General features: G+C 38.7%; 1 protein-coding gene across 1 annotated transcript in view; it reads right to left on the bottom strand.

Moving 5' to 3' along the window:
- The window catches only part of UNC13C (unc-13 homolog C), a gene marked incomplete at its 3' end in the record, with an annotated part of 264,465 nt that extends 240,153 nt beyond the window's left edge, over positions 1–24,312 (bottom strand). The window contains exon 1 of the mRNA XM_007461915.1: positions 21,318–24,312. Within this exon, the coding sequence (XP_007461977.1) occupies positions 21,318–24,309 (2,992 nt within the window). The remainder of the gene's footprint in view (positions 1–21,317) is intronic.
- Between the last annotated feature and the right edge of the window lie 1,026 nt (positions 24,313–25,338).

Raw genomic sequence — 25,338 nt, 5'->3', positions numbered from 1 at the left:
GTTGCATTCACCTGTCTTAGGGTCTGCTAAGACAAGCCTATACCATACCCTGAGGCAAGGTGCTCTGGTGAACTAGAGGACACAAAGAATCCAGAGTGGCTGCAGCAGAGTGAGGGGCTCAGTAGCAGGAAAAGGAAAAGAGTTCGTAGTGGTAATGGAAGAAGATGATATTGGACCAAGGTAAGGGTTCTGGCTCTGACTCAGAGTAAAATGATGGGCCATTAGTACAGTTTTCAGCAGAGGATGATACGATAACATGCTCTGCCATTAACAGCCTCACCAGGCTACTGGCAAGGGTCAAGGGCAGATGCAGGTACAATAGGTTAGTTTGGAGGCCACCGCAGTAACCCATGGCAGAGATAACAGAGGTACATGGTAGAGGCAAGGACACGGGAGGTGGCGGACATATAAGGGGAAGTATAAAGTCGTCAAGTAAACAGCTGGATCACAACGCTCTAGAGTATGGGAAAGAGGTCTGTGGTAGGAGATATAAAAGTGGCTGTGTTCAGCATATACGTGGCTTTTAAAATCACTGGACTGAATGAGATCACTTAGAAACCAAGTGCAAGTAGAAAAAAGAGAGTCCAAGAACTGAGCCCTGGAACACTTTAACCTCGGGAGTACTGGAAGTCCCTACGCTCAAAGTCAACAGTAGCTGTGTCTGTGTGGAGGGCTTCTGGGCGGTGGTGATTTTCTTACTGTCACTAGCCTGACTTCAGTGTAATGTCTGCGGAACCAGAGATTTGAAGGACATACAGCATCCAATGCTATGTCATTCTATCTCACTGTGGCTCCGCCAGTCAGGAACAACATGAAAAGAATATAGAATTTCAACAACACAAATCAGGCAATAAAGTTAAATGAGATTTCAAAAGTATTACATATGTGTGTGAATCATCCAATGGCATAGAAAGAGAATATGTTTTGAGCCAGATGGAAAAACATTAAAATGCATTAAGACAATCAAATAACTGCAAAACCTAAGCAAGTCATGAAGACAATTACAGTCTCAATAGGAGTGGACAGAAATGTTACATAATGATAGTCTGAATCCAGGAGAGGACAATGTCCTCTAAGGACAGAAAGTTCCTGTTGTTATAGCAACTATAAAAAGCAGGTCAATTTGTAGGGAGAATCAAATACTGCATCTAGGCCCAAAATTGCTCACTGATGTGTAAACTTAACTAGCCTTAAACAGGAATGTTTAGAATTTAGCACAGGGATGATAAATCAAACACATAATCAGAAAACAACTATAAGTTCAGGAAACTTGTTTTTGTAAAAATGGAAACAATCTATCTATATTTAGTAAAGTATTAGAAATACAGCATTTAAGACAATTTAACTTCTTAAGCTAACTTAGAAGCCAGAGGGTTCTAAATTTAAACATAATTAACTGATTTTGGAATCGTGATCTTAATCATTCAAAGATAATCTAGTCAAGTTTCTAAACCATGTTGAGATGTTTAAGAAAACTTGATATCCATATTATTTGTAACTTTATTATATCATAACAATCACTTGGGAAGTTTCTGTTTATCAAAGTGCTCAGAATTGAAACCAAATATTTTAATGTATAAATGCAATTTTAAAAGTTTAAAATTGTTTAGCTAACTTCATTTGTAAATGGAATGTAACATTAATTCAAAGCCATCTTGATTTTAACAAGTGATTTTTAAAATGTTACTGCATCTATAAATAGAGTAAGATATACAAGTTGCACTTAAAAGCATAAGGAAAAGCTATATTTTAAAAAATTGTAACTGTAATAAATGAATATTAATTTTAAAATAAAATATATAACTAGAATTTTCTTTCTCAAAAGTTGTTCTCAAAGGCACCAAAAAAGTTGCACTTTTATACTTCCCACTTTTTGGTAAAAGAATGCAGATTCTCTTGCATTTGTCAAATTTCACCCAGTAAACTTATGTGAGTTTTATTTGGAAAGAAATTTAATAGGAAACACACAAAAAAATATGAGTTTAGCAAAATGTTGAATGTACTCCCCTTAAATACTTTTACAAGTGACAATCCGAGGTGTTAGAAGACCAGATCAGAATGAAGAACTTCCAAAGTTGTTGTTGTTTTACCTCTGAATTTCTAGGACTGTGAACTTGGAAAACCGCCAATGACTCAGTTGAAAGGTCCTGGATACGGTAAGAAGAATCACTAAGCTAATGTACCTTCCATGCTTACTTTACTTAGTTAACCTGAAGCAAGTCACTCTGCCTACATGAAGGGAAGAGGTGCCAAGAAACAGAGCCTCTTGTGAAGACTAAATGTGATTTATTTTACATTGTTTGGGCTATGGTAGGACCTAGCATTGGGAGGCGAGATGTCCCCGTGGGTACTTTCTGCACTTCCCAGTTACAACAGTATTTCTAAGTCTGGAAGTCTTCTTGAAAGAAAAATGGCTGCCTCTAGTTTAGCAATCACTGCTTCCAACTACTTTGAGTCCTAGCGCCCCTTTTCAGTATTCACATGATTTGCAAGTTTCTCACTTCAATAGTAGTTGCACTTTTACGCACCACACTGAAATGGTTAAACGTAAGTGCTTTCTAGTCAGAAAGACCTAGGTATTCCACTCTGAGTTTCTCTATAACGTGCCTCGGGCAAGTAGTTTAAACTCTCTATTCCCTGCCTTCCTTAGCTATAAACTTGGGATAATAATAGTATTTTCCTCATTTAGTCATTGTGCAGAAATAAAAATATATAAAAGGCTTAGCACGATGCTTGTCATTGGGTGAGCAATCAGAAAATGTCCATAATTATTTTGCTATTTTAGCATCTACTGAGTACAGCAAAAGCAGCTTTTAATTCATTTGTACATTGAGATGAGTATATAATTTGTTAATTATACAAGCATCTATACACATTTGAAATATAGTAGCAAATTATCTATTTGATAAAATAACAACTAACCTGATTTCTAACACTAGAGCTTAGTTTGGCCTGTTTTGGGATGTAGTGTTCTCTTTAAAAAAAAAAATTGTCCAATTTATATGCGACATTCCCATGACCTCTTCCACAAGCATTCTAACACTATTCATGTAGCATTTGGAGACAAAATGGATAGGTTTCTAAGTTTCTTTGGGAATGAATACAAGACCGAAGGTAGGTAGAGACAAGTGTCCCTGGAAAGAAAAGGGTTATGGTCTGGAGACAAACATCTCACCTTGGCTTGCAAGTCTCTAGCACGACAATAACTCTCTGTAACCTCAAGTCCCAGATGGCCAGCCTACAAAATTGCTCAAGTATTACTACCTGACCTGCCTTTTAAGACAGAGGAATTTACGGCCACATCTTCATCTTTTCTATCTCTTTCTGGCAGCCGATGACTTCATCTAAGAATGTAAACCCTGCTCTTTGATTTAACACCTTCCTTCTGTGTGAAACCTCTTTGTGAGTTGCTCGGAGTTTTGGAGTCTCCTTCTGAACTGTCTCTGCTTCCCAGCATCATGCACTCATTCTTTCACTTCTGGATTGCTAACATCTTAGAGATGAAACCCTTCTCATCACCTGTAGAAATCAGCTTCCACATTTCCTTCAGAGTGATGGTGCACTCAGGCATTTCTCTGTAAATAAGGTCAGAGCTTGACACCTCCCTGGTAACAGAGGTGCACACACCCCCAGCAATGGGCTTTAAAGTGGTTGGAATAAGCACAATGGAATTTGAAGGGAGCTCCCCATACACGTGTGTCTCTCAATGGGCAATGAAGAGTTCCTAGGAAGTCAATATGTGAATTAGCAGTAAGTGTTTGCTGGGTGACTCTAAGTTCTCATCACCATCACCAGGGAATTATGGCTTATTTGTTTTTATTATATAAATAATATATGCTTATGATTTAAACAGGAAAAAGAAAAACATAGGGAAATATCTCACAAATAGGGTCATATAACATATGCTGTTCTACATTTTGGATTTTTTTCAGCTTAAAATATCTCAAGCATCTAAATATACCTCATTCTCTATAATGACAGCAGAGTAATCCATTGTCTGGATACATTATACATTTTTAGCAACTCTCCTTTGACGAATGTTTAAGTTATATACTGCATTTCATATGACAATGGATGTTTGGGTTGTGTATTGTGTTACATATGCTCTGGTGAAAAGCCTTACACATGTGTATCTGAAACATCATTCAGAAAAGAAGAAATGATGAAAGAAAGGGTATGTTTACTTAAAATGCTGGTAGATATTGCTAAATTGTCCTGAAAGTGGTTGCTCCAATTTATATTGTTGTTGGGGGCGGGGTGGATTTTGAAGTGTTTGTTTCAGACTTCTGGGATACCTTAAGTTATAGGTTATGGGAATGAGATAAATTCTTTCTAGCCTGTCTTTCTCACTCTATGGTCTCCCTCCCAACTTTAACATTTTTATGATATACACAGTGAAGTGGCACTTAACCGTAGAAGGAGGTTCTGAAGTCAGTTTCTAAGAAGGAAATCCTATGTAGTCAAAATTGCCTTTGAAGACATCTTAAATAGCTCACAAAGTACAGTCTGTATAGTTTTGTGTCAACAACTTTGTATACTAATATGTATTCAAAAATGATAAAATGTATAGTAATGCGCAATGCAAATCAAGCAAATATGCAAAATAGAATTTCACGTCATTGTATTCTTAAAGATAAATCCATTTTAGTTCAAGGAGATACTGACACTTCAAAGAAACTCAAGAATTAAGAATTACTGAGGGAAACAATTAATTCTCTTTCCCATCTTATATTAATTTAGCTACCCGTAGAAAACAGAATTAATGCCAGTGGTTCAAATGAATGTCTTTAAGAAAGGGACAGATGACAGAGTTGTGAGCTGAGTTAAGGAAGCAAAAAAGGGATGGTAAGGTGTCCAGAGACTAGATACAGTGGGGGATGGTTACTGTGCTGGGGGCTTAAGGGCAAAGGGAGGGTAATAGTATATCCAGTGCCCAGTGTCCAGTGTGAGAGGCTATGGTGTCTGACAGAAGCTGTGAACTGAAGAGATAAAACTACAACCAGAACTGAGACACTGAAACAGAAAGTGAGAAGAGATACCCTGACCTCCTTTCCCTTTGCCAGCTCACCTTCTGCAAACTTGACCAGAACCTCCTGGAAAAGGAGATTGAATACATTAGGCAGGGATCAGCCTCCTGGAGCAGAGAGTAAGCCAGAGAAGTCAATTCAGGGGCAAAAGATCATTGAATGAATTGGCAGGAGGAACCACTAGCAGAATTTAAATCCCTCTCTCTCTCCATCTCTGTCTCTATTTCTCAAGTCTCTCTGTGTCCATGGAGTTGAACTAGTTCAATGACACTATGATGACATTCCACTGTACATAATATGGGGTTTTAATAGTGAGGTCATTCCTGTTCGATGCTTTTCCTAGCCCACAAAAATGAACACCGAAAGGACATATAGGTTACATATACCCGAGAAGCTCAAAAAAGAAAAGGAAAAAAAATTTTAATTACATAGGTATTACCTAGTATCCGTATCTCACATTTTCTCATCTGTGAAACAAGGGGACTGGATTAGAATGGGAGTTCTCCATTCTGGCTGGTCTTCGGAAACATAGGAAATCCTATTGACCATACACATTCCCAGATCCTTCTCCAGACCCAATGAATCAGAATCCTCAAGAGGGAGACCCCCAGAACCTTTGTAAGTAAAATTCACCCAGGTGATGCTGGCATGCATCTAGGCTTGTAAACAACTGTACTCAAGAGCTACAAGACTCCCAGATCCAAAATTCCATGACAATAATATAAAGTTAGAAAGGTGATCAAAAGAATCATTTTTCTTATCACCCAACAGAGAATATTAGAAATTAAGATATATGTATAAACATATATATATAAATGATGTTTCTCTAACCTATTCAAGATTTTTAACATTTTTTTTCTTTTTTATATTTTCAGATTTTCATTCTAATGTTGGTAAATAGAAGTTCACTGAGTATTTTTCATTTGTGTTTCTTCCTATAAGTTAGGCATTGGTCTCTGATGCAGTCTTATATTAACTGCATCTATGCCATCATTAAGGTAGTAGCTATTTTAAGAGTGGCATCCTCTTACTGCAATTCAGCATGTAGTTTTACAACTGACTACATGAGGAGAACCAGTTTCTAGTAAGTTCTTCAGCACAATTACTGTGTGATCTTGGACAAAACATCTAACCTCCAGGCCCTCATTTTCCTCCACTGTTAAATGACAGAATTGGTCTAAGTCATTAAGAATGTTCCTTATAGCCTAAAACACATTAGTCTAAGAAATGTCACATTAAATCTACATGTCTTCCTTTGTTTTCTGCTGTTTCATTTTAAAAGAGAGGCTGGATACAAACAAATGTAAAGATATTCCATGTTCATGGATTGGAAGAATTAATATTGTTAAAAATGTCCATACTACCCAAAGCAATCTACAGATTTAATGCAATCCCTATCAAACTACCCATGACATTTTTCACAGAATTAGAACAAATAACCCTAAAATTTGTATAAAACCATAAAAGACTTTGAATAGCTAAAGAAATCCTGAGAAATAAAATAAAGCAGGAGGCATCATACTTACTGATTGCAAGCTATAAAATAGACACATAGGTCAATGGAACAAAATAGAGACCCCAGGAATAAACCCACACACATAGTGTCAATTAATCATTCTTTGACATAGATCTTAGTAATATTTTTTTTGATCTGTCTCCTCAAGCAAGGGAAACAAGAGCAAAAATAAACAAATTGGACCTCATTAAACTTAAAAGTTTTTGTACAGCAAAGGAAACCATTAACAAAATGAAAAGGCAACCTACTATATGTTCCCACTTATATGTGGAATCTAAAAAATAAAACAAATGAATGAATATAACAAAACATAAACAGACTCACAGATACAGAGAACAAACCAGTGGTTCCTGGTGGGGAAAGGGGTGAGGGGAGGGGCAAGATAGGTGAAGGCTATTAAGAGGTACAAACTACTAGGTATAAAATAAGTAAGACACAAGGATGTAATGTACAGCACAGGGAATATAGCCAATATTTTATAATACCTTTATATGGAATATAATCTATAACAATATTGAACCACTGTGATGTTTACCTGAAAATAATGTAATATTGTAAGTCAACTATATTTCAGTAAAAATAAATAAGAGAGTCTGGGTTTTCAAAAAATTGGATACCTTGTGCTAAAGGGGGTGTAATAAATATAAGATTGTCTAACAGTTATTTACACTTCAAACCTGAGTTATCATTTTCCCAATGCAATAGGGAAGCCCAAGAGGTTGGACAAAGTTTCCAAGCATCACTCATGTTTATTCATTCTTGTAATCAGATGTTTTCTTATCAACCTGATTTGATTTACCTTGACATGGAAATGACTTCCTTCCCCACAACTGCTCTTCTTTCTAAATAATTTGTATTCACACTGAACAATGCCAGAGAAATCAAAGCCACCAACAGAATCAAATTACAGTAATAAATGGATACACTGATAACTAATACTACTACTCAGCACTTCTATAATATTTCTCAGTCTGGAAGACATATAGATTCATGTCTTTTCCATAAGAAAAGGAAATCCTTCTAATACCCCATTGACTATTAAAGTTTTGAGCAGAAAAGTGAGTTACCTAAGCAACAGACCATAAGAATCAAGGACCCATGTAACAATTCAGGGTGGTAACAAGCAAAATGTATGACAAAGTTCATCAGTGATATACAAAAACTGCTTTTGCTTAATAATTGGTTTTAATAATAATCTACCCATGTTATTTGATAACATACTTGACTGTGACTATGGTTAAATTAATGGAGCCAGATCAAAGCTTTACTGTTTTTGGTTTTTCTTTCTGTAGTGTCTATAAAAGGCATCAATGAAAACCATTTGCTACCTGCCCAGCTATATATATGCACATTCACTCAGGCAAACACACACTTGTATTTCTTCCAAAATATCTGCACAGAAATAATGCTCTGATTCTTTACGTGTCTGTCAGTCCTGCTAACTCCACCTCAAAAATGTAGAAACTTCAAATTGTTTAAAGATTGTTTCATTCAAGCCTAACCTTATGTGAGCTTGGTTACTAAAACGGTGTGATTTCAGGATATGTGGACAAGTTCTGCTATCCAAAAACTAGATATCCCACCTGTTTGCCAAAGCCTAAAATGACTTTATCAGCAGGATAAACCTGTCACTGTATAACAGAATAGAAAAGGCAAAAATGCAAATATCTTCAAGAGATACAGCTTATTAACTGAAAATCAATTACAATAAATATCGGAGTCATTCTACAAATCAATGTTGGGAAGAGCAGGGGATGATGAAGGAGAGAGCGGTGACTACAGGGCAGAAGACATAGCACTGCCAGCCCAGAAGACTGCGGGGGAGGGGCTGGGGTGGGGGGTAAGAAGATGATGATGGAAGCCCCATTCACTTCGACACAATTTCGCCCAGATATTTTTCAACATGCACAGAAGTGTGTTTGCTCACTCACTGCTGTCACTAACAATAATTTCTAACCCAATTCACCTCATTGTCTGAGATCATTTATAAGGTCTCTCAAACCCAGGCATTCTGATTGCAAATACCTTCATGTTGTTCACAAGAGGCTGTATGGTAATTAAGAGCAAGCATCTGCACACTGGCTCTGATTAAGGTGACTCAGCTACGTAAATGACTACTAAACTTAATGGCCTAAGTAAGTCTCTATTACCTCCTCGGTAAAATGAGGGCATTAATAGTCACGACCGCAGGTCTTAGTTTGGGTTTCCCCAGAAATAGAGATTGGGACAAGAACATGAGGATAAGTAGTTTCTTTGGGAGGTGGCCCTGGAAGCAGGAAGGAGAAGAAGTGAGAATGAGGCCGAGAGGGAGGACAAAGCCAATCTAAGGGTGCATCACTGGGGCTGCTGCAGACAACAGCAGGCCTTCCAGAGCTGTGGTCTCCTAAAGGGTAGAAGGCTGCAGCATTTAGCTAATAACCACCCAACACCCCTTCTTGAGGGTTGCTGATGGGAATCCCTGAACACCAGGGAGACTCCAAAGCAGAAATTCAAAAGAATGAAGGCACCTGCCTGAGGTGGGAGGCTGTCAGTGAAAGATGAGGCCGAGCGCCCATGCTGTGGGACATGACGGCTGCAGCTGAAATCAGAGGAGGGCTCAGGTGAGTGACCTGGAGTTCCAGAGACACCTGCTGCACTCCCACTGGTTTGTGGAGACTTAAGTTGAAAAACACATGCAAAGTACTCACTTCTGTTATATAGTTTGAAATGAATAAATGTTACTTGTTATCTTTAATGTGATGACTCCTTTCATCTTCAGCTTATTAGTAGTACTAATTAACAGCTACAAGTTAAATACTAGTTAATTAATAAATAGTAATTGTCATTAGTCATCCAGTGATTTAATTATATTTTCTGTCTTCACTTCTAATTATAATTACAATGTCCTTCACAGTATACATTCAGGTAAATGCTAATAAATATTTTTATAATAAACAATTGAATAATAATATTTGACTATAAACCACAATGCCTCTTACTGCAGTTAGCTCAATAAATAATTTGGTTGTTTTTTTAATTGATGTATAGTTGATTTACATTGTGTTACTTTCTGCTGTACAGCAAAGTGATGCAGTTATACATATGCATGTATTCTTTTTTATCTTCTTTTCCAGAATGCTTTATCATAGGATATTGAATATAGTTCCCTGTGCTAAACAGTAGGACCTTGTCGTTTATCCATTCTAAAATATACTAGCTTGCATCTGCTAACCCCAAAAGAAATAATTTTGAATTGACCTGAATTCGACGGTGACCCTATCAAGGAGAGAATCCAGATCTTTGCGTCTTAGGTTTTCTCCCTTCCCAAGGCCCTAATTCTGAGCTCATCACACTTCTAGCACTCAATAAATGCTGTTGGACTTACTTGGTTCTCTTTGTTGAAACTGCCCCGAGGCAAAGCAGTTAACAAGTTAGAGTTCAGGCAGTTGCTTGTTTTTGCATTCCATGGAAACATCGATAACTATAGTTATTAATACTGTGTCCAGCACCTTGTGCCAAGCTGCCTATGCCCAGTCTTCCAAGCATTCAAACCACAAAAATAATCACATAACTGGTCACTTCACCAAATTCTAGATGGTTTAGTTCAGCTAAGAAACATGGGAAAGTAATTGTAGCACTGGACTTCTGGCTCGAATTTCTCAGAAATAGTTTAAGATCAAAGGAAGAAGTCTTTACGCTTTTTAGGTAGGTTGGCTCCCTACTGATTACTTACTGGTTTGGCGGAAAACCTATCTTTTTTTTAATTTAATTTAATTTTTATTTATTAATTTTTTTAAATAGGTGACCAACTGTGGAATCAGGTAATGATATCTTTTCTTTTTTTCTTTTTTCGTTTTTTTTGGCTGCGTTGGGTCTTCTTGCTGCGTGCGGGCTTTCTCTAGTTGCAGTGAGCGGGGGCTACTCTTCATTGTGGTACACGGGCTTCTCATTGTGGTAGCTTCTCTTATTGTGGAGCACGGGCTCTAGGCATGCAGGCTTCAGTAGTTGTGGCTCACAGGATCAGTAGTTGTGGCTCGTGGGCTCTAGAGCGCAGGCTCAGTAGTTGTGGTGCACGGGCTTAGTTGCTCCGTGGCATGTGGCATCTTCCTGGACCAGGGATCAAACCCGTGTCCCCTGCATTGGCAGGGGGATTCTTAACCACTGCGCCACCAGGGAAGTCCCTTTAATTTTATTTTTATCACATGGAGATACTATTATAATTTACATTTTGTCAGTGAGGAAACTCAGCCACAGAGAAATTAAACAACTTTCCTAAGATTGAACAACTTGTAGGCTGACTCCAGAGCCCATGCTTTTAACCACTCTGTTAGGCGCCCTCATTGTTGGTCACTGATGGATACTGTGACAGATGCCAGGGCACACAGCACAGCCTCTGAAGCCCAGGAGCTCACCACCTATGAGGGGGGTGGCAAGCAAACAGGCACTTTCAGCACAATGAGTCCACTGTTTGTCTGGACCTTGTCCTAAAAGTACTGCAAAGATGTTTTTTTAAATAGATTTGCAGGTGTGTATGTATCTCTGGATACACAGAGGTGACAGATTGTGAGGGAAACAGAGAGAACCAGAGTAAAGAGACAGGAAGACTAGTTAGGAAATTCTAGCAATAGTCCAGGCAAGAGATGATGGTTGCTAGAATTAGGGGAGACACAAGGAGACAGAGAGAATGTGCCGTGGTTGAGAGACAATTAGAAGGTAAAATGGTCAGAGCTTGTTAAATGACTGAATTCAAATTTGAAACCTGTGGCAGAAGCTTGCAGTGAGCCAAGTCTTAAGTCCTGTGCTCAAGCCAGGGCTGCCAGGGGAAGGGAGAAGGAAATTCCAGCCACCTGCAGCGTCTGCAGCAGGACACAGGGCACTACTTCCCTCCAAGGGCTCACACACCCAGGAACATCAATAAGAAAGGAATTCAGATGGTTGGCAGCCCAAAATGAGACAAATGTCCAAAAAGTGTGACATGGAAGCATCCAAGAAGGATGACTTCCTGACCTGAGCAAACGGAGATGTGGTGCCATTTACTGAGACAGGAAATCCAGGAGGAGAAACTGGATTAGGAGACAGAGGAAGAAAAGAGTTAGACGCTAGGCATGATGAGTTTGAGACCTACAGAATATGCCATTAGAATGAAGTCCTACAATTCATTTTGGCCGATCCCTTTCAATGGCTTTCCATGGTAATTAGGGGAAAAAAGTCCCAACGGCTCCACAAGACTCAGAAAAATCTGGCCTCTGTATATTGCACCAGATTTGTTTCATACCATTCTCTGCCTTGCCTGATGAACTCCAGCCACACCAGGCTTACTTTAAGTTTCTCAAATATATCATACCACTTTCTGCCTTAAGATCCTGGTCCAATCCACTTCCTCTGGCTGGAATGTTTTTTTTCTTTCCCTTAGCCTAGTTCAAGGTATTCATTCTTCAGACTTCAGATCAAATGTCATTTCCTCAGGGGAGGCTTCTCTAAACTTCAAATGATAATATGCCCTCAACACTTTGTACCTACTTCTCCAGCAGTTAGCCAAGTTTAAAATGATGGATTTGTGTAATTTTGAAATTTAAATTCATCACAACCACTTAACAAAGATGAAGACCAAATAAGATTTGTCAGTACTATATCCCAGATGCCCAGCCAGGCAATTATATACTTACTGAGGAATAAGTGAACAAGTCGGTGAATTAATGACTGAAAGAATAAGTGTATGATATACATTTGGGGAAGGGAGAGTTAGCTCAAAGACATTGATTTGGGACCATCAACACAAAAAATGATAACAAGCCAGTGGAGCGTATGAAATCATTCAAGAAAGAGTGAAAGGAAAAAAGCACTTAGTATCTATTATTAACTATTAACTGTTAAGCATTTCTTAATGTGATCCATGAATCATACTGCATTGAAATTAACTAAAGATTTGATCAAGGAATTTATATTTTAATCCAAGTGCTCCCAAGTGATCCTCATGCATTCTAAAACCTGAGAACCACTAACTTTAAGAATCAGCAGAGAAATGCCCTTGACATATCCCCAGAAGTTTGTGTTACAGACCAGGTGTTCTGAAGTCCAGAAGGAAGAAGCATAAATGTACACAAGTAGCTAAGAGCATGCTGTTGTGCACAGAGCACCAGAGTAGGATTCAGAAGTCCTGGAGTTGATATCTGGTCCCATCGCTTGCCAGTTTTACAACCTACATAACTACTAGTAATTACCTTAAGGTAACAGAGACTTGAAGAGGTTGGCTCTCTCACTGGTGTTTTATGAGAATTAAATACATGTGATAGTTTATTCTAAAAAGCATGAAAATTGCTTTATGTGTTTAGAAAATACAAAGGGAATGTTGATCAACTTGGGAATTTTCTTACTGATTTTCCTCACATAGTAAAACACCACCCTGTTAACACTGAGTGAATTCACACCCTCTGTTTCTGTTCATGCCCACGTGAGTGTGTGTGTGTCTTCAACTGTAATCACTAAAGAACAAAATAGAAAACGAAAGCCATGGGCTTTCCACAAGACATCATTAAGCATCAGAGAAAGTGTTAAAGAAAGGGGAAGCTTAACCTACATTTCTGGGAAATAATATCATATTCAGTCTGTCATTTCTTGTTGCCACTATTACATGCAGCCAACAATTTCTTTTATCACAAATTTCACAGAAATGGTACCTGGATAATCACGTTGCCTGTAATAATATCATGTAAAATGGAAGACTGGTCTGATAGCTTGAGTACTGGCTTATGATTTGGGAGAACAGCTTGTAACTGTAGCTCTGCTTACAAATCCGTGCTGTCAGGTAAATCAACGTTTTGCCCCCTCAGGTTTCCATCTTATAAGGTTGAATAGCAATACTTAATTTCTAAAATCCCAAACTAGGCAGCAGTGAGTAAGCACATAGAATCTGGAAAATAAATGCCTAATTCTAAATCCTGGTTCTGCTACTTAGTATTTTTTTTTCTCCTCTTAGAAGAATTACAGCGTCTCTGTTTCTCATCTATAAAATGGAGATGATAATAGTACCTAGCTCATAGGATTATTGTGAGGATTATATAACTTAATATAGTATAAAATATTTAGAATAGTGTCTGGCACATAACAAAGCACTCAATAAGTGTCACCTATTATTAAGCTACCTACCTTATGGGGTTCCTAAGAAAATTAATGTGTGTGTTTGTGTGTGCCAGTGCTACATTAAAAAATATCCACACACACATCAAGTTTCATACTTCGAAATTAGTACTATCCTTTTTAAAGTAGTAATCATGGTTGAACTGGAGAAAAAGTAAGGGATAAGTTGGAGGCAGTGAAGATGACTGGGGGGAGTAGAGAGAGAGACATTTATTCTAAATAAAGTGACACTGCTCAAAGTATCTTTGGGATCTTTGGGGAATGCCTACAGAGTCATATCACAGTCGCTGGAATCTGTTGAATGTTAGTCATTTTTATCCTCTAAGGGTTTCTTTTATTTTTGGAAGTAGCTGAGACCCAGCATGAACCAAGTTTGATGAAAGAAGTAGTTGACAAGATTCCATAACATACTTTCCTTTTAAAATGAAGAATAAGAAAATGCACACCATAGGTTGGAATAAACCGTGGTGAAGAAATCCATTAATGCATTTAGTTCCTTCTGGTCTTGTAGTCTATGGAGGCAACCTAAGCTAATACCTTATCATGCAGAACAGTTCTGTTTGCGGTCAGGGTATCCCGGCAATCTGAGGCTCAGCATCAAGTCATTCTGCCTGCAAATTGGGCTCAGTCCTTGGATGCCAGTGGAACAATCAAACTTTTTTTTTTTTTTTTTACCTATATTAGAGACTCATTCCTGACCATGGACCTCAGTTTAGGCAACTAGGTGGCTCTCTAGATAACCTATTTAGTATATCAATCCTGCTGGGATTTGCTTTCCTCTTAATAGTTCCCATTCTGGGATGTTCAGATCCTTTCCTGGTCCCTAACCAGGTAACCAAGGTCCAATAAAAAACAAAAGCCTTCCTGGAGAAAATTCTTGCCCACCTCATGTCCCCAGTTCTCTTTGTTTCTGGCTGTTCTGTACCTCCCCAACTGATAAGCAGAGTGACTCTCGATGCCTTGGTAGCCATCTGTAGCCTGAGGTATACTTCCCAAGTAGCAGATTTTCTTCTGCTGCACTGGACTTTCTCTCCTCACTTCCTCCTTGGATTTATCTCAGAGTCTGAATCACCCCCGTGGGTATATCTATTTCAGGTCCCAGCTCCTCCAATTCTCATCTAATCAATAACAATTGATTAGGCTATACTTTGCTGTGTCTTACACCAGACTACAGAGTTTCTTTATTTTATTCCACACCACATAGAAAATTCTCACATGATTCACGATTTCTATAGAATATATCTCTCTATTTGAACCTGCAGAAAGTGTATGAACAATGACACTAGCCAAAACAAACAAACATAAACCTATCCATCTGAGATTTTGACGTAATACCTTTTCTTGAATCTCTGGAATTTGGAAATCGCACTGCAGGCTTTGAAGTGATACTCTTAGTACAATCTGGAAATCACCATCTTTCATCGTCAGTTAATATTTCCCTTGAAAAATGTGTTTTTAGTTTCCCTCCAAAGACAAGTGTTCCAGGTATATAGCTGGGAGCCATTAATAATTATAATAAACAAAATCTTTGAACCCTGCATTTTCATTGTTGTTAATAGCCGGCTTTCGTGTATCCTTGTGAATTTCTTCCCTACCTCCTGTAAAATGCTTTCATTTCTCAAAAACTACTATTATTGGCACTTCCTCACTCTTAATAAAGTCTTTTAATGTGACGAGTGTCACCCTTCCAGATTTTGTAAACTTCTTAAAAATGTGATAATATATCATCCCAAACTATTATCACTCACTTTGTGTTAACAGAGATCAATACTTACTCCAGAAGCTAACACAAAACTGGCTGACCTTAAAAGCACAACTTATTTGTATGCTTAAAAATACGAGCTCTGGGGCTTCCCTGGTGGCGCAGTGGTTGAGGGTCCACCTGCCGATGCAGGGGACACGGGTTCGTGCCCCGGTCCAGGAGGATCCCACATGCCACGGAGCAGCTAGGCCCGTGAGCCATGGCCACTGAGCCTGCGCGTCCGGAGCCTGTGCTCCACAACGGGAGAAAAAAAAAAAAAAAAAAAAATATATATATATATATATATATATATATATATATATATATATATATATATATATATATATATATATATATATATAAGCTATGCCCTTTCATGACATGACTTGCCCACACCTGCAATGGGATGTCATGGAAAGAGCATCAGATGCTGAATTCTATCATACGTACATCAATTTCTATCAATACTCTTATTAGCTGTATAGACTTTTGCCTCATTAAGACTCAGTCATCTCATTTACAAAGTGGGGCTAATACTACCCAACAAGGATTAAATATGTACTTAAAATTTCTAGAGGTGAATAGGATAGGAAGGTGTTAAATATATGTTGGTTCTGTCCCTATCTCTTAGCTCCATCTCACACCAGCATATACTCTAAGACCTCTGGGTCCTCTTGGAACATACCACCATTACCTCTGTCCGCACACAACTGATTTATAAACACATTTGTATTCTGAGTCCCAGTCCTGTCTCCTAGAAGAATTACTCCCTTGGGTATTTTGGGCTTTCTGTCTAGCAAGAAGTAGAGATGCCAGCTGTGTCTAACGCCTGTAAGGGCCCTTGGCCACTTCACTCTTCACAGGTCTCCTTTCTAGATCATAATCTATTTCAAAAACCAAGACAATCACTTTATATCACAGGTAATTCTAGAGTAGTTAGAAGCAAACAATACTAAACCAAAAGTGTATTGCTATGCACAGCGTTTTAATAGAACATTTTACAAATGGGTTGCCTTCTGCTATTACCAGTACTGCTATACTTGCCTTGAAGAAGGATGTTTCCATTTCAAGGAATATGTACATTGTTCTCTATATTTTAATGTGCATAAATCACTGAAACCTTTTCATAAGTGTAATAACCTACTGCTCTGGAGAATTAGAAAATCATTCTTCATTTTAAGAAAATTATTCACACGTCTTCTTAGACTGATTCTATCTCTTCTAATTTGAAAAGAAGAGATGAAACAACACTACGTGGAAAGGTATAACATTTGCTGCACAGTGCTTAGCAGCACTCTTAAATTGTGCTATGATGCTCACCTGCGTCAGGCAGCATGTTAAAAAGGCAGAACCCATCGCTCCTGACCTAGACTCTCCGCAGGGGAGGCCCAGAGGCAATCAAAAATTTAAGAAGTACCTCGTGATAGACAAACCTGGGCCAACAAAGCTCCAAAACTTAGCTGAACTATTTATTCTTCAACATTAAACCTGGAATTTAAGTAAATTCAACTAAGCTTTTAGAGATGTATAAGTTACATCATCATAGAAAGAAAGATGTGATTAACGGAGCCAAAGGAGTGAAAAGTCCTGCTTGCACTCTCCATCACATTTTCCCTATTGTACTATATTAAAATATATCTAGTAAAATTGTCTTTTTGATGGAAAGAAAGAAAACTAAAGTTTATTTGAAATCTAAGAGTTCTCCACTTTGTATGGAACTAGATAGCCAAGCAACTTAGAAAGGAGTCTAGCATTTAGACTAGATGAGATAAATAAATATGTGTGGACTAGATAAATTTGCCAGATACTGGGGCAGGCTCTGGCATTACAGTACCAACAGAAAGAGAAATTCACTCATGGACTTTATAAATCTGTCTAGGAGCAGCCTCCTTCAGAACCTACAGACAGCCTGGAAATGGCATTTCAAAACAAAACAAAATTTTTGTTCTTTGCTACAAAAATTTACTGCAAACTGACTTTAGAATCAGCTAAAGTGTACTCAGACTTCAGAACATCATCCTTCAAGCAGTTGTTGTATGCTATTTATTGGGCTCTACAAGCCTTGATTTATAAGATGAACCATGGATTTGAAGTAGAAAAACTGGGAATGAACTATTCCATAACAAAACCCTAGTGCCTTTCCTATTAGTCCTGTTTTCCCATGAAAATCCTTTAGTTGGAATAAGGCTCATGGCTAATGCCACCTCCATTTTCATCATGTTTCTCTACCTTCAAACATGAACAAAACAGCCTTTGAGGTGAGTAAGCATATAGCTGCTCTAAATAAACAAATTAGCCATCTATTTAATTCTGGATTCACCCCCTTACTAACTGTATGACACTGAACAAGTTATGGAAGTTTTCAGCATCTCAGTTGCCTCACCTGTAAAATGAGATAATAATGGAATCAAATTCATAGTGATGCTGTAGGGAGCAAAGAGATAAAATGCAGATAAACTGCCTGGAATATGCCTGGGATATAGTAGTACTCAATAGTAAGTTTTTATCTCTAATCATACTTCTGAACTCTCAGGAGATAAAGTCATAGTCTTATCAATTAAAGGTCACAGTTTGGATTTGGATTTGGGTTTGACTTCAAAGCTTGTGCTTTTTGTTTAGTATCCTGCTTCCCTTGATTCAGGCATTCATCCAAGGTATTAATTCAGTGCCATCTCTGTATAAAGCACTGGTCTAGGCACAGTGCAAATGAAGGGATGAAAAGACAAGACCTCTGGCCTTCAGATTACAGTTGAGAAGAGAACATGAAGAATGCACATAAATTGTCATTATATAAGGTGGAAGCCAGAGCCATAAGAGGTAGATATAGGGAAATTCTGAGGAGATAATAATTAATTCCAGTTGATGGGTGGTGAAGGGCTAGAGGTAGGGGATCAGATGTTCATCACCATGGTGTGGGTTTCAGGCCAGCTACACAAGCAGGCTCCAGCAACAAGAGAAGAATATGGCCTCATGGGGGTCCTGGCTACACACAGTCTAAAATCTCTTTCCACTGGCCTGCTGTTCAAGGTGAAGATTCTCAGAAACACTGGTACCGAACATCCATGTACATTGGGGTCTTTAAAAAAATCCCTCTTGGGGATTGGCACAGTGGTTGAGTCTGCTTGCTAATGCAGGGGACACGGGTTCGAGCCCTGGTCTGGGAGGATCCCACATGCCACGGAGCAACTAGGCCCGTGAGCCACAACTACTGAGCCTGCGCGTCTGGAGCCTGTGCTCCTCAACAAGAAAGGCCGCGATAGTGAGAGGCCCGCGCACCGCGATGAAGAGTGGCCCCCGCTTGCCTCAACTAGAGAAAGCCCTCGCACAGAAATGAAGACCCAACACAGCAAAAATAAATTAATTAATTAATAAAAAATAAGGAATGATATTTAAAAAAAAAAATCCCTCTTTACCAGGACCCTGAAGACAAAAGTTGAAATAAATGATTCAAATTTATGAGCTAACATTTCCATCGAGCAATGACAGGAGAACCGCATTCCACATCGTTTACAGCAAGAGCTCTAAGGTCCAATCTTGCCAGGTTAGTAATGGAGAAAAGACAGCACTGCTACCTAATGGTGACTGAGTGGTCATGGAGAGAAAAATCTGTTGGCATCTACCCAAAGCCCAGTAAGCAGATGGCTATGGACATGAAACCCATCATGACGACCGGCAACTCATTGGGATGCTCTGAGCCGGGAAGGGGGCTGAAAAATGCCCTTCTTTGGCTGCCCTTCCTCACGAAGCATATTGGCAGCGCAGGAGGGGGACAACTGCCTGACTGCTGCCAAAGGGAGAAGAGATGGCCTTTAAAATCTAGGCTGCCGCAACCTCCTGGGTAGTCAATCTGGTGCCTTTCAAGCAACCAGAGAGCATCTTAAAGACGTGTGTATGATTTCCTTTAGGATAAATGATATCCAACAGATTCCATTCAAAGCTGGCTCATAGGATAACAAGCCAAGCTCCAAGATTTAGAGGGGTCTGAGTCCTCTGTTGTCAGGCCTGGTGTGTCAGGTATGTGATACCGATTGTTTTACCTTCTTAGGATTCTGAAGTGGGTGGTGTGTGGATAACCAAGTGTTTTTATGTGTTCTGAGGATAAATGCCATTGAATGACTAGGATTGTTAGCTATGTAAATGGTCATTATCAGTAACAATCTACCTTGCAGAAGTTTACTATTTTGGGGTATTTTTTAAGTTAATGAAGATCCACTTTTTTCTGAAACGCATAGTTTCATTGTATTTATAATATTGCCTAACATTTCAGATACCTTACCCAGGTAGCATTAAAACGTTCATGTATTGCATCACAACAAACAGACACACAAACATATACACACACACTGCTTATTCTTAATATGCCTTTAAGCAGACCTCTCTGAATCCATAGTAAGTAAAATACACTGTCAAAAAGCTGACCTGTATTTCAAGAAACAATGAACTGAGTTTCAGTAATAAGAATACCTAATATTAAAAGTCACTCTGAAATAAGATAGACATTATTCCAATATGAATTACATTTACATAAAAATTTTGACTACTTGGCCCTTTCAAATCAATTTTAAAGATAGTTGAGAACTTTTCCCTGAAAAACATACCAAAAAACACAGCTAATGTACCCAAGATGCCCTTGACTTATATTGTTCTTTAAACAAATTACATAAGATATGTTGTTTTATATGGACAGAATTTTAGAGCAGAGAACCCTAATAGTTATTTCACTTGTTTTAGGGCCTGAAACAGTTTAACCATAAAGGTATCTGATTATTCAATGATCCACCCATGTCAACCAGAAAATGGCCAGTTTGGAGTAGTATCTGATCACAATTTTGCTTAAGAAAAAGAAGCCATAATCAGCTACCAGCTGAAGAAATTATTATATTATTTCATAATAGCAATTAACACTTGATCATATAAATATATACCTTTACGGAGTATTATGTACAGTAAGTATTTTAAAGATGACAATGCCATAATCAAGGAAACCATTAACAATATGTAATTCATTAAAACTGAGATTATATCAAACTATCCCAAAGATATAAAGAGATAAGCATGCAAATAACATAAATGGTAAGGGATTGAGGTAAGTGCAGATGAAGTTTGGTTGATAAATAAAAAGTCAAAAAAATTTTTATTTACATGCAGCTACTTTTCCAAAGTATATGATCCAAAATTGTTCCCCCAGGAGGTCAAGTAAAACTATTAGGTAAGGTACTGCTTTCACTTCCATAATGGGCAAGAGACTTCTACTCCACTCTTTAGGAGGAAGCTACTCAACTCTATCTCCTTTATCCTCCAAAAGAGTGACTTGTGACCGCTCAGGTACAGCCTGAGGGTTTCGGCTCTAGTACCCTCCCTCCACTGCATCGGTAGGTAGTGAGGGAGGTTGTGGTCCTCCATGGTATGGGCTGGGGTTGGCTGTGCAGGACTAGCTCTTCCTGCTGGCAGGCTCCAAAGTATAGACTTGATGGGAAAAGGAGTGGGAAATCTGGGAGTCCATCTTTCCTAATTCTTTAAGATTAATTTTATCTTTCTCCCAATCCCTGTAAAACCTAACAGGACCAAAAAGTAGACCCCAGGCTGCTCTTTGATTTCACTCATCCTTCCTTTGATAACTGATGCAATAAAGTTGGAAATATGAAATGGGGTTTTTGCTTAATCCTGGCACAGAAATCTTGAGCCACAGAGTATAGGGCTTATTTCAGTATGACCTATTTGAAAACACTTCGCTTTTAAATCATCAAGCCCAACTTGTTGGGGGAGTTGAGTAAAATAAAATCCTTCTCAGAATAAACATGCAAATTCCTTGAAAGTAGATTCCTTCCCCCACCAGTAAACATAGAACATGCTCTAAAGAACACCACCCAATGGTAAAACACAATGAGCTCATAATGTAGCATTTAAATATAAATACCTCCAGCCAGGATCTTCTCTTCCAATTCTGCCATTTGCTTCTTATAGGCTTTCCAAGCTGCTTCTCTGAAAGAGGGACGAATCTTCTTTGGCTTTATGATTTCCAGGGGCTTTTCAGGGATGTTTTGGTTTTCATCTTCTTTTATTTTCATTTCAGCTGATGTTTCCTTTAAGGGTTCCAATCCCCCTTCATTAGCCACATCATCTTCCTGCCCATCATAACCCTCATCTTGTGGGGTTTCATAAGGTGTTTCATATGAAGGGTGATCATATTCCTGAATTTGTTCATCTGTTTCAGTAATACTAGTCCTGTTTTCTAGCTTAGCAAGGACTTGTTCCATCACTTCAACATAATCTGTTTCATTATCAGCTGCTGGTTCACTATAGTCCTCCACGTGCTCTGCTTTGTAGTAATAAGGCTCTGTGTAGACATCAGAGTCAAGCGTGGTACTTGATTCATTTGCAGTTGATTGGGATAATGTTCGAAATCTCCCGATTAAGGAAGAGCCACTGTCCTCATACCCACTGAGACTCTGTGTGCTTTTGTTCCATACCACTTCCAAGGCTGATTTAGCCCTCTGTAGTGTGGATCCAAATTTTGGGAAGCTGAAAGACTTATCAGTAAGGTCAATGCTTAATCGACTATGCCAAGATTTGGGTGGGGCATCCTCTGAATCATCACTTTGCAATTCACTTTGACTTCGATACATCATGGACAACTGGTTTTGGTTTTGGTACAGCTCATTAGAATTAGCTTCCTGATAAGAATTATATTGGCCAGCCCACTGTCCTTGTGGTTCATTATCCAACCCAGGGCATGGAGATGAGCTGTCATCTTGGGTTAAATCATAGCTCTCAGAGTCATCCTGAAGGACACTGTGGCACTTTCCCAAGTCTTCTAGGTCTTTATGGTAAACATCTAGTTGTTGATCAGATAGACTGTTTGTGTCATAGTCAAAAACTTCCTGGGTGGATGAATCTAAACCTAAATCAGCTCCTTGCTCTACTGGATTCCATTCCTTCCATGGAGAAAGATCTTCATGTAAAGAGAGCTGAGAATCACTGTAGTGACTCTGGTCTCCAGATGCACACACCATGCTATTACTCACTCCACTGTCCACAGTTTCTGTGTTCTCAATTTCACTCTGTACTTGGACACCCTGAGAAGCCCCATTCAAACACTGATCCTGAGGGCTGTCATGCAAGGTAGGCGTGCCGTCCTGTTTCCTCTGCCAAAGTTCCCGGTCTGAAGACGACAGGAGGGAGCTTCCATTAGTTCTAGTGAAAAACTGATTTTCTGAAAAATCCTCCGAATAAGATTGACACAATCTGGAAAAGTCTGATTCAGAACGACTAAGTTTAGTGGTGAAAAAATCACTCTGTGAGTGCCAGAGAGGTGTTGCATCTGCGTAATAGGTTGTGGTTTGCTTTGCCAAGTTATCCGATTCTGGCAAATACAAGGAAATTTTATCATATTCTGATTTATTTGCAATTCTGCTGCTACTAGAAGTTTTATTCTTGGCTCTAGCGTTGTGTGATTTTGAACTTGACTTGGAAGCACTTCCTTTTGTTGGAAACTCTGACTTGGAAAGCACAGCATAACTGTTTCTATTGAGGTCAGATTCCAGCTCTCTATCACTGTCATCAGGTGACTGCCAACTGTTCTTCTTGATTTTGAGCTCTGGAGTAGACAGCTTTATATCCATGCTCTCATATGTCTGGGAGGATGGTATCCCTCTCTCTTTTCTTTCTTTGATGTCATGAGTAAGAATATCTGTCGAGATTCCGATGCCTGTTCCTTTGAGTTTATATGATTTTTTTAAGACGGAATCCCTTTGCTGAGGGGTTTCAAAATACACAAGGATGGGTCGAGGCTTTGCATTGGGGCAATCCCTTTGGTGTCCTATCCTCTGAGCAAATTCAACTTTAATAGCATTTGGTGCATCTGAAAAACCCATTTTATCTATTAGAATTTGGTACACTACACTTTCAATGTATTCAAATCTTTCTTCAGGCACATTTAAGAATCTCAGGCTTGCCTTGCTACCCATGTGACCTAAGTGTTTAATATAATCATGGATGTCTCTGGTTTCCCTCCGAGACTGGACAAACCCTGTACGGAGCTGCTCAATTTCACTTTGTACAACCTCCACGCTGCTGGAGATCTCATCGATAGAATGCTTGAGAGCATTGACATGCCCTCGGAGTTCAGAAAGTTCTGTTTCAATCTGACTTATTCCCTGAAGCTCCTTAAAGATCATTTCCATGACATCCTGTGTTTGGCTAATGCAGCCAGAGGAACTGAATCCGGCCTCCAGGGCACTGGTCTTTGGGTTGCGGGCAGTTCTGTCCAAAGATTTGCTTCTGATTCCCCAGGTTTTCTTCACTGTGCTCAACTCTGAATCCGAGGAGACACACTCTTGACTCTTTTTCCATTTCCTCAGTTTGCGTAAAGCTCCTAGTTTTAAGCTATGCAGAGTGCGTTCCCCATCCGAGCTCCCTTCTGAGGGTGCCAGGCTGCTTGAACTCTTCCTGTTGCGTCTAACTGGCATCGTGTGTGTTGACTGTGCCTGGTTTTCTGTACTGCTCCTTAGTTCACTGAGTGATTCTGAGTAGGAACTCTCGATGGAAGATAACTCCTGAAGGATATCCTCATTCTCACCACTGGTTATATGAATATTTTTCTGGAGGCCATTGGCAATAGCTACTCGGTAACTGAAGGTGGGGGAGAGGGAAAATTCTTTGTTAGCCTCGTCTTCTTCAGTGGATAAGTTGCGAGCGGATGAACACTTTGCAATCTTCTTTACGGTGCTTTTCAAGGTATTAGAAAATTTAGGGGGTTTGGTCTGGCCAGCAATAAGAATGTCTTGATCCTTTTTCGGCTGACGATTCTCCTTTTTTTTGGTTGTATTTCCCAATTTCTTTGCAAACATTCCTTTGCAAAGCTTATGGATGTAAGGTAAAATCAGGCTCTTGAAAAGATTAGCCACCATGGAGAGCAATTAGTGCAAGCTTTTCTGCCCCAAAGAAGTAAATAAGGTATCAGGATGGAAATCTGTAAATCCAAGGCCAGCATCACTGTTCAGATGTTCTGTGAATCACTGAAAATAGCAGGAAGAGTCGCTGTGTCTCTGCCACAATGTCAGTGTCCTGGGAAAACCAGAAGTCAAGCTCCATTTATGAAAGACATTCATTCACTCTTGGAGGAGGGGTTTCGTGAATCGCTTTCATTTCCACATAACTTCATGCAGTACCTAAAAGAAAGGAACGGTAAAATGAATATCAGAATTCAATCCTAGATTTATCCCATTTCCAACATTTTTCAAAGCTATTCAAGATACACAATGTGTGAAAACTTGCAAAGGGGACAGGGAAATATCTGAATTTCAACACAGTTACTTTTAAAACAACTAGTTAAAGCAAATCAGAACCAATAACTATGCTTAAATTATAATTTTCTTTTCCTAAATCACTTATGGGTGGACACAATTAAAATACTAGTAAAGGTAATAATAATTATTTAGAAAATGTTTTGTAAGGTGACAGGCAAATTTAAAAAGCTATATTACCTGCATGGTCTTATCACTTCCACTTTATATCTTTTCCTACAATTACATTTACTTCTACAAACATAAGCATTTCAGTTTAAATGTATTCCCCCCACCTCAAACATTTAAAATTCATCAAATTAATATTACCCATGTAGGTAAGATTTTTTTAATTCAAATAATCTTGTTATTCTAGGTATTCAATGATTGATAATTTCTTAAATGATGACTAAAGTAATTGAAGTAAGAAAACATTTCATGTGATGACATAAATACCAAGAGAAAATACTTCTTGTATAGGCATCAAATTTGTCAATGGAGTATCATGAATTGAAAAAAAAAGTTATATCAAATTTAGGCATTGTAGTAACAATAACAACACAATAGGAAAATATATTTGAAAATGAGGATAACACATCTCGGTTCTGAGAGGATGTGGCTTGACAAAGCAAAGCCACCTTAGGCAACCAGTGC

Source organism: Lipotes vexillifer, unplaced genomic scaffold (genome assembly GCF_000442215.2).
Source record: "Lipotes vexillifer unplaced genomic scaffold, Lipotes_vexillifer_v1.1 scaffold283, whole genome shotgun sequence".
NCBI classification, from domain to species: domain Eukaryota; kingdom Metazoa; phylum Chordata; class Mammalia; order Artiodactyla; family Lipotidae; genus Lipotes; species Lipotes vexillifer.
This window is presented reverse-complemented; position numbering and strand designations above follow the sequence as displayed.